A 10,247-nucleotide genomic window follows, 5' to 3' on the forward strand; every position below is an offset into this window, starting at 1 on the left:
TATAGGCAGTTAGCCCTCCCTCTTTCCTCCTCTGGTTTTTCCCATTAAACACATTTCTTTCTCCAACCTCTTCCTACTCACCAGATGTAAGCAGCTGTCAGCAGCATGTAAGATTTACATCTTCTCCAGCGCTGCTCCTATAGTGCTCTTGGGGTTTGTATTCGTTTTACTTCAGCCAGTTCACTAAGATCAGTTTTTCTCTCCCTCTCCCTATGGCTCCTGAATTCCTCTCCCCAGCTGGTGGTATGCACTTTCTACACCCCCATGACCTACACTGACAGCTGCATTCCCAAACCCCACCAGCTGCTGGTCCTGGGCCAGTCAAAACAGGTGGAAGGAGCTGGCTGGTGGAAGAAGTGTCTCAGAACAGCTTGGGCTGCTGGTGGCAGCAGAAACATTGTGGTGTGGAGAGGCAGAAAGCATGTGATGTGGGGGAGGCAGGTGTAGGGTGCAGGAGTGAGCTGAAGGAGGACTCTGGAACACCACTGGCACAGTTAGGGTGGGAAGAATTTGGTATCCATAACTCTGAAATGGAAAGCTTTCACTGACCTGTTTGCTGATATGACCAGCTCTGCAGATGACAGTCAGTAATGGACTTTCTAGCACTCGCTCTGTTAACTTATTGTGGTTCATATATTTTTAGAGATATTTATGTGATCTAAGTTAAAGCAAAGGAGAAACTGAATAGCAGCACTGATTTAATTAGGTGGCTTTAATTAATCAGGTGGCTTTAATTCAGACTTTGATTTCTATGTGTTTGTGCACAGAGGAAATGGAAAATATTGAAAATGGTATTTGTATTACAGCATTCACTTTGCTGCTGTTGTTTAAAGTGGCATTTAAATTTCTTTCTTTGCAATTCCAAAAAATGTGATGAAAACTAAAGCACATCAGTCTAGGACAATATATTAAAGAACATCATATTTAAACCACTTTAGCTTCCCACTATTAGAAAGATGACCTTTTGCTTTCTTTTGGAAATAAAAAAAGTATGTGGTTTTTTTTTGTTTGTTGGTTCTTTTCTTCTGGAGGGACATAAGTTTTGATATAGCTGCTCTGCCTAATAAGCTGAACAAAATGCTAAAAATGAGGACACCCATTAGTAACCGTTGTAGCTATACGAATCTAAAGTATGGCAGATATATGTCCCATCATGATGACTCAAGCTGCACCAGGGTTTATTTTCTTGTCGCTAAAGCACCCATTCATCCTTCAGCTACTGGAGATTCTGAAAAAGGAGGGAAAGAGATGCCATTCATACCCTTTCAGAAGTCCTGTAGGTGGGGTAGGGATTAGATTTGCTCCTTTTTTTGCCTTTATAATAAAATAAAACTATGTCAGGAAACTAAGTTGTAGTCCTCCACGACATAAGTAAAGCACAGAAGCCGTGGAGAGAAAGTCAGTTCAAGTAATCAGGGTGCTCTGAAGTGCCTCCTGCTTGCAGCCCATCTGTGGCTTCTTTCCTGCAGGCCACAGATTTCCAGGGCCCTGTATTGCAACCCATCGAGGGCAGTGCCTGCCTGCAGGACTGAGGCCCAATGTCACTGGAAAGGGAGCAGAGAAGAACAATAGGAGATCAGATTAGTTTGTCCTTATCTATGGAGAACACGCCTAATTTGCAGCCACTCTTATCTCTCTTACTATATTCAATCTGGGGTAAACACTAATTAATTCAATGTGTCTAATAGATTAGAGAGGGAAAGTATGCTGTTTGCTGCTCACCCCCTCCTCCCACAGATCACACCTCATTGCCTGGTGGGGTTACAATCTGTACAATAAACCAGGTCATTATATTTCCTGAAATCCATCCCTCTTTGCACTTTGTTGTTATCCATTCGGCCCCTCGAGTTTCCCCAAGGTCCAAGCCCTCTGACGATGCCTCAGTTTCTCAAGTTCATCAGCGTTTTACACTATGGAGGTAAACTAATGCGCGTTTGTTTCGGCGGCACTCGCTAAGCAGCCTCCACTCGATCCGGCTAGATCAGGACCTGCAGCAGGATCAGCGTTTGATTTTCGGCGTCCCACCGTCCTCTACCCGGAGCTTCCGAAAAGGGAGCGGCCTCGGGGTGGGGCGGGGGGAAAGGCGAGGATGACGAGGGAAGAGAGGGGGGCTTTCGCTAAGTGACCTGTCCCGGATTTCGCCGCGGTTTACAGGAAACGCTCTTTGAGCATCATCCCGTAACGTGAGTGGGGCGGGGGGTGGACCCCGGCCAGCTCGCCGCGGCCCCGGGGCGGAGGCCCCTGGGCTGTGGGCGGCGCAGCTCCGCGGGAAGGCAGCCCCGGCGGCGCGCCCCGCCCGGCCCCCGCTGCTCCCCGGGGCGGGGGCTGCCCGCGCCCCAGGACCGCCGCACCGCGCAGCCTTCCGCGCCCCGCTGACGGCCGGGTCAGCGGCGACCTCCTGCCCCGCTGAATCAGACCTTCCCCTCCCACCACCTGCGCAAGGAGGCGGCCCGGGGAAGCCGCCTCGGCGCATATAAAGCGCTGCCGTCGGAGGGGAAGCGCCGCTCGCTGCCCGGCCCCCGCCGCCTGCCGCCCGCCATGGCCCCCGGCCGCCGCCTGCCGCTGCCCGCGCTGCTGCCGCTGCTGGCCTGCGCCGCGCTGGCCCAGCGCCCCCTCATAGGTAGGAGCGGGCCCTCAGTGGGACCCCGCGGGTCGGGGCCGCCCCCCGGCGCGGTGGCCTCAGCCGCGGTGGGTGATGTCTCCGCAGAGAAGCAGCGCGCCTGCCTGCTGCCCCCCGAGGAGGGGCCCTGCCGCGCCCTGGTGCCGCGCTGGTACTACGACCGGCACACGCAGAGCTGCCAGGAGTTCACCTACGGGGGATGCTACGGCAATGCCAACAACTTCCTCACCTTCGACGACTGCGAGAAGAGCTGCTGGACCATCAAGAGTGAGTCCGGGGACCGGCAGTGCCCCAGAGGGCTCCAGGGTGCCAGGGGGGCTGGAGGCCACGTACCAGGGAGGCTGCTTGGCTTTGCGGGACGCTTTGCATCCGCCCGATATATCACAGAGTCTTAGCATCATAGAGTTGTTTAGGTTGGAAAAGACCTTTAAGATGGTGGAGTCCAACTGATGACCCTCCTGCTTGTTGCAGTTTCTTGCTGATGTCAGTTTTAGGCAGAAAATGCAGAGTGAGTTGACACGGAGATGACATGTGAAATTTCTCTATTAGTATTTTAAATTATTCTTAAACTTACTTGCCAATTAATGCACTGTATTCCCCCAGTAGAAAGCAGCTGGGACAAACTGGGACTTGCCTTCAACTGAAGTAACACTGTTCTGCCTACACTACCATGAGTTCTGTATGTGAAGCATGAAGGGCTGGCTTTACAGAGGGCAAAATTGTTTTTTTTTGCAGAAGTGCCCAAATTATGCCGACTGGAGGCTGATGGAGGACCTTGCAGGAGTTATCTAAGAAGATATGCCTTTAACTTGAGCTCAATGAGGTGTGAGGAATTCATCTATGGTGGCTGTTACGGAAACGGCAACAACTTCAGAGATTTGCAGTCTTGTGTGGACCACTGTCTGCCAGAAAAAAGTAATGGTTGTTCCAAGTTTTTAATAAAATAGATGGTTTGAAAGTGATATGAAGATGATACTTCATTTGATATTTTCCTCTGAATACCCATACAGTGGTATTTTTGAAGACTTGTGTAAAGCAGATGTTTATATTGTCCACTTTAATTTTAATATGTTGTCTTAGCTGTTACTGAAAGAACAAAAATGCTGAGATCTTAAATACGCCCACAGCTATACCAAATCAATTTCTTGACTTCTAGAGAGCTGTACAGGTGTATCTGAAGAGAAATAATAAGGTTGAAGGTCTGTGTTGAGGAAGATGTATCAGAGATTGTGGCAGTCACATGCAGGGAAGTGATAGTGTAATGTAAAGCAGAAGCACCTTTCTAAAATTCAGGCCTGAGAGATGGTGGTAGGCAGCTCAGGTTTTTGGCACTCAACAGCTCAGCTTCTAACAGAAGTGTTTTGTCTGATGTGGTTCTTCACTGTCTGTCCATTTGAGCTTTAGATAAAATTGGTGGCAATTATGAGCAGGTGACTGTAACTAAGTTTTGACGTGAACACCAGATTAATATCTAGTTCAAGATAGGCTCTTTGAAGATCTACCAGAATGTGTAAAAGCTGTCACTGCCCTAAGCGTTATTAGTGCATGATGACATTTATTTGTGGCTGATGACAGATTATTAGCATTTTCTTAGGTGAAAGCTGAATTATTTATGTTGCACGTACAATGAGTTGATAAAGGGGCTACAGCAGAAAAAATAAAATTTTGCTGAGGCAAAGAGAAACATGCTCTTGAGGAAAGTTGTTGGATTTGTACTCTTTGCTGCAAGCAGAATTTGCTGGGAAATTATAGCAAAGTTGTGTCTTTTTTTTCTCTATAGAGGTTGTTCCACTGAAATTATTACTGTATTCCTGTATACACAGAATAAGATTACATAAAAATCTTCGCTGTCATATGTATAGCACCACAAATGGGGGAAGCTGATGAATTTCACTTATGGGATCTAATCCTGTTTTCTAGGATGATCTGTTGCTTTCTCAAATTCACCAGGAATAATATGTAGAAAGTCTCTGAAGTCATTGGTAATAGTGTCAGTTCAAGGGAAAAAAGAGCTGTTTAGACACAAAATGTATTTCAGGATCAATTTTAAGAAGCCATATACAGAGATTACATTTATATAATTTTTCTTTGATGTAGAGAGTCTCTGAAGTCAGTGGTAATAGTGTCAGTTCAAGGGGAAAAAGAGCTTTGAGACACAAAATGTTTTTCAGGATCAATTTTAAGAAGCCATATACAGAGATTACATTTATATAATTTTTCTTTTCTCTCTCTTCTTTTTTTCCTTTGTCATTTTTTTCCCAAGCTGGCCCCTTGCTATGCTATAGCCCAAAGGATGAAGGATTGTGTTCCTCTTCTGTGCCTCGCTATTACTATGACACCAAGACTAAATCATGTAAAGAGTTCAGATATAGTGGCTGTGGTGGAAATGCCAACAACTTTGTCACTGAAATGGATTGCTACAATGTCTGTAGAAAAGGTAAGAGTTTTTTGGTTTTGGGGTTTTTTGTTTCTTTTTATTTTATTTTTTTATTTTGTCGGTCACAAGCAGTTAAACCAATCCACATACCAGTAACAAGTGTTCATAGTGTTCTTTTACTCACCTTGGCTTGCTACAGGGGTATGTTTTTTGCATTTTGGACTATTATGTTTTTAAGGCCAGGGAAAATTGAAAGAGAATGCTAAATCCTTCTGGCAAGATCAGTGTGATGTGAGGTAGTTACACCATATTTGAATGAAGTGTAGAGGAGGACACACAAAAAGACAGAGCCTACAAGAATCAGTCTTTAAACTGTTCAGTATCTCTACTACCACTAATTAAGATATACTTTTATTCTGGATAGTTTTAAATAGAATTAAAGTCAGTTGTGAAATCAATTTACTTTTTTCTTTTGCATTTTCAGAAGTTACTATCCTTCCTCAATTCCTTGTTGCCTACTCATGTTTCCGATTCACATTACTAAAGATTACTGCCTCACCAGTTGTGCTGCGTCAGCTCCTTCTCTGGCTGTGGGGGGAAAGCTTGGAATGATAATTGATTTTCCTAATGCTTTTATTCAAACCAGCTAGTGACTGTGCTTGTAAATCAGAACAGTTGTGCTCTTATTTGCAGTCATATTGCAGCCATAGCAAGTTTTAATACTCTTAATTTAATTAATTTGATAGGGAAATAAATGAGAGAGACGGAGAACTGTATGTTGTTGCCCAGAACACTTAGGAAGCAGACACAGTGCAGTATTTTAAAAATGGATACTAATGGGAAAGATATTTAAGGCTGTATCAAACTTGTACATTGTCTTTGGGAAAAGGAAAAACTAAAAAGCAGCTCTGTTTTAAACATAATAAGCACAAGATCTGAGAACTTCAGTATTGAAGTTGTATAGTCAGAAGCCTTATGCTGAGAGATGATTTGTCAGTTCTGGGCTGGAAATCCACGGCTGGGGCAAGGATTGAGCACAGTCCTCAGAAATAAAAGTTCTGCCTGCCAGTTAGTCATGACAGTAATATTTCTGTGGATGACAAGTCTGAGTGTCTCTCTGCCACTGTATTATGAGAGAGTCTCTAATCGTATGTTAAGTTTATCTGAGATGCTTGTGTTTATCTAATTTGCATCCATTACTACCTGTGAAGTGGTCAGGCCAGGCTCCAGTGTGGAGAGTGCAGGGAGAGGAGGAAGGAAACTGCTTCTTCAGCATCTCACCTCGACACTGCCCCTGCCCACACCCAGCCAGATTTACCTGGCAATTCTCTCTTCCTCACTTTTTTTTGTTTGTTTGGTTTGTTCTTTTTTCTTTGGTTCTTGTTATTGTTGTGCATGAGGAAGAAAGAGGTAAGGAGATGCTGTCTCTCTTGAAACTGGAGCACCAGATAGCCACATGCAAAGTGTCAGCTACGAGCTTTTTCATCTACTCGGGGATTTCACAGTTCAGTAGGGCTTGGTGCAGCTGAAGACCAAAGTTAAGGGCATAATTAGTGCTGATTAATGTTGTGCTATGCATATTCATTTCTGTAGCTTGGGAGTGCACAGCAACATTAAGCAAATAATTCAGGCAACTTAAGCCACTCCTCTTCTCCTGCTTCCATTATTTCCTCCTCAGCAGCTTTCATGTTACCTCTTGGAGTGTTAAGTTGAATTCAGTTGACCTTCTCTCTGCAAACATACAACTGTTTGTTAAACTGATCTGTAGTGTTTTGAGTGAAAAGGTTTGTGATGAATTTCATCTTTTAAGAGGTTATATTGGAAAAGAAAGCAAATGGATTGGGGTGACAGCAGAAGAATTGGGAACTGGCCACAGTAGTGGTAAATAGGTAGGCCTCTGCATGCTGGTAAATAGGTAGCATAAAGATTAAGATTTTTAGCTAAGATTGCAGAATACTTGTTTTCTGAATTGCTCTCACACAATTCATGCAGCCTTTGAAAGCACATCTGGCATTAGCTGTGACTGTCTTAGGCCACTCTGCAGCTTCTGTGAGTTTTGTGCAGAAACTCAATTTTATCTTTACATCTCCCACAAGCACTGGCTATGTTTTAACTTTGCCCCACTGTTTAGGAAAATATAAGAATAGGCTGGGGTATTTTGTTTGTGTGTGGTTTTTTGGTTTGATTGTTGGGTTTGGTTTTTTTTGGTTTTTGTTTTTAACAGAGGACAGTGTATTTAGTTTCATTCTGCTGTCACTGCAGGACAGCCTTGGATAAGGCTTTGATGCCTGCTCAGGAAAAGAGCAGCAAAGTAGGATTCCAGTGCCAAAGTGAACACACTGGTGACCTTACAGTGTGAGAATAGGGAATAGGAACACATGTTACAGTTGCTGGTATGTTTGTTATTATTGGACAGTGAGCAGTGTAACATGAACAAAACTCAAACAATAACAAGTGGTAACAGTTTTTTCATCGAGTTTCCCTAACTGCTTCCTTTGTTTTGTTAGCAGGAAATCAGAAACTGAGTATCAACAAGCCAACAAATGTATCCCGCAGAAAAATAGTGAGAAAACTGAAGAAAAAGTCTCAGATGTATAACCTGAAGTCTTAAAGCTGATGTGCTTTTGGATGTTTGAAACACTTTTTATCAATTCCACTTTTTTATTTTGTAAGATATTTTTCACAAAGTTTTATACTGACATAGTTCTGTCATTCAGAGCTGCTTTTTATGCAATTTACCTTTTTATAAGGAACTGCATTTAATAGAAGAATGAACCTAAGTTTGGTTCTTCTGCTGTGTTGTCTTTGCAATAATATTTTGGAAAGACTTGTTTAGATTTCCATATTTTTATGGGGGGAATGTTTCAGCTGTTGCAAATCAATTAAAATTTGAAAAATCAAATATCTGTTATTAGAAATAAGGAGAGTCCAACACTGAAAATCTATCATGAATTTAATTTTTTTTTGCATCCTCTGCTTGCTAAAGAAAAGGAAATTTTCACAAGTGTGTTCAGAGGTTTATTGCCTTGCCATTTACATACTTTGGCCCTATCATTTAGATAGACTGTCAGAAGCCTTCATAACAGTAAAAGAAGTATAAATTTAAATGCAGCTCATCCTGCAGAAGAGAATTTGGATTAGGGTTGCCTTGATAAACACTCTGACTAAGGCAATGAATAAGCTAGTTGAGTATTAAAATAAAAATGTAGCCGTTACTTTTCCATGACATTTGAAAATTTTGCTAAGTTAGTCCAGATCTTCATATGGCATTAATCAGCATAGTTTTGCTGATTTTAATGGAGCTATGCTGATTACATCTGCAGAAGATTTTGATATTTGTGATAATGCAGTGGCTGTTGAAGCAGAGCAGCAGAAGTTTCTGCAAATTTCATCTACAAAAGAGTAATCCCTCTTTTGAGGCACTTTTATATTTCTTATGGTAGGTTATGCCTATGGTGATACTTTTGCACATTCTTTTATATTTTGTATTTTAGTCATGTCTGAATTTCAGTTAATTTCACCTACAATATTTCATAAGTAATGTTAATAAAATTTTTTTTGTGAAAAAAAAGCTTGTTTTGTCATTATCCTGAATGAGTTGTATAGACCAATATGTGTACTGGAACCTGTAATTTCTTAATTATGACTCTAACAGAGTTTAGTTGTCTCTTCAATTATTTCCTTACACTGAGGTCTGTATTTGAAGAAAGCCAATAAATTGCATTGATATTAATCATCCCCAGCAGTTTTGTAGCTCAGCTGGCTTTCTCAAAAGGCCTGCTCTCAAAGGGGTGCTTAGTTTAGTTTATTGTCTGCTGCTGGGTCTCCTGTTTGATGTTGCACTATCTGAATAGCTTTTGTGTGGGTAACAAGCTATTTGTTTGAAATTTCACTGGCTTTCAGTTAGAATAATTCAGGTGTGTGCTTTAAACCTCTTTTGGAGAGGGAACATGACGGGCAAACTAGTCAAGATCTGATTTGGTTATTGATGTTTCTCTCACTGCCAGATTTTCAATTAAAGCAGTTGTCTGTGCTTGCCATTGTCTTTCTGTCACTCCATTTCTGATTTGTGGTCTCAAAACCCCTTTTTATTTTAATCATCTCTTGCTTGGTGCAGATGAGTGAGGACACTGTGGCAGACAATGGCAGGTAACTAGTGACACAGTTTTGAGTGTTTGTCCCATGCCAAGCCTCTTGGTATCCAGCCTTCAAACAGAAAGGGGCCAATATAACCTCCCTGCGGGGAGCCAGGGCACGATACCTGTGGACATTGCCCATATCCCTTCCTGCTGGTTGTGAACTTTGGCTGTGCTGTTTACAGCAGCAGCCCAGAGTGTCCTCTGAATAGCTTTTCATACCTAACACTGACTTTTAGGGCTGTGTTCATTTCATGTTCAGACCATGGCTTATAAAAACATAAGCCTGCTTAGGAAGTTGAAATTCAATTTAAACAAAGTTTATAACTGTAAAAGATTGTCTTTTAACAGCAACATGGCTATATAATATATATAATTTTTGGAATTGTGTTTGAGGAATTACTGTTAGTCCTTATCTCTCTGTGTCTTTGACTTTCACAGGAGTATCTTTGGATGAGATGCAAAAGTGGACTTAGAATTTAAAGGGAGCCCCAAATCTGAGAGCAGCTTCACTCTAGTTTTTGATCCAGAATTGGGTGCCTTCTCACACATCATAGCATGCCCTGCTCATGTCCTGGAAAGGATCCAAGAGTTTGGCACTCCTCTGTTCATGCCAACTTGGGGCTCAACAAGAGCTGTCTTGATAGACTAGGATGCTGCAGTGACCATTGCAGCACCCTGTGTAATGCACTGCTGCATGGGCACTTTCTTATATAATTTAAAGGCTAAGGGCTTGCTGCTCAAGTACATAGTGAAATATCACAGGCTTGGGTTTTAATCCCTTATCTACCTGGTATCATGTAGAAATTTAACATAAACCATGTTTTTCACAGGGTTTCATAGTGAGCAGGCTGTAGAGTATTCTGGAGGAGGTGGGGCAGGGAAAGGAAGTGCTCATGGAAGATTTTTTTCAGTTCCTTATTGAAGCTATTACATAAATTGTACCATATTTCCAGGTAAATGCCTTCATCTCATTTTTTTTTTAACTACAAAGTTTCAGCTGTCATTGTGCTGCTCTGCTTTGTCTTCTTAGGTTACTCTTACATCCCTTCAGCCTACCGTGAGTTTGACTAGTATAAACACTCGTCATCTAAAGACCTTTATGTGATTCATT

General features: G+C 42.4%; 2 protein-coding genes across 3 annotated transcripts; one reads left to right on the top strand and one right to left on the bottom strand.

The window, feature by feature from the left end:
- Window positions 1–1,398: 1,398 nt before the first annotated feature.
- Window positions 1,399–2,510, bottom strand: LOC120503415 (dirigent protein 10-like). Its single transcript, XM_039711901.1, has 2 exons — window positions 1,745–2,510; window positions 1,399–1,544 (listed from the first exon to the last, which is right to left on the bottom strand). Exon 1 carries the CDS (start codon window positions 2,471–2,473, stop codon window positions 2,000–2,002), a length of 474 nt encoding a protein of 157 aa, XP_039567835.1. The 5' UTR covers window positions 2,474–2,510; the 3' UTR covers window positions 1,399–1,544; window positions 1,745–1,999.
- TFPI2 (tissue factor pathway inhibitor 2) lies at window positions 2,311–9,010 on the top strand. 2 transcript variants are annotated; one of them, XM_039711888.1, is made up of 5 exons: window positions 2,311–2,620; window positions 2,708–2,887; window positions 3,356–3,535; window positions 4,884–5,057; window positions 7,508–9,010. In XM_039711888.1, exons 1-5 carry the CDS (start codon window positions 2,539–2,541, stop codon window positions 7,606–7,608), a joined length of 717 nt encoding a protein of 238 aa, XP_039567822.1. In that variant the 5' UTR covers window positions 2,311–2,538; the 3' UTR covers window positions 7,609–9,010. The 2 variants fall into 2 exon arrangements, with proteins under 2 accessions (XP_039567822.1, XP_039567815.1); XM_039711881.1 differs by having other exon boundaries at window positions 2,319–2,620; window positions 7,505–9,006.
- Window positions 9,011–10,247: the final 1,237 nt, after the last annotated feature.

Source organism: Passer montanus, unplaced genomic scaffold, assembly GCF_014805655.1.
Source record: "Passer montanus isolate IOZ18808 unplaced genomic scaffold, ASM1480565v1 scaffold10, whole genome shotgun sequence".
Lineage (NCBI taxonomy): Eukaryota > Metazoa > Chordata > Aves > Passeriformes > Passeridae > Passer > Passer montanus.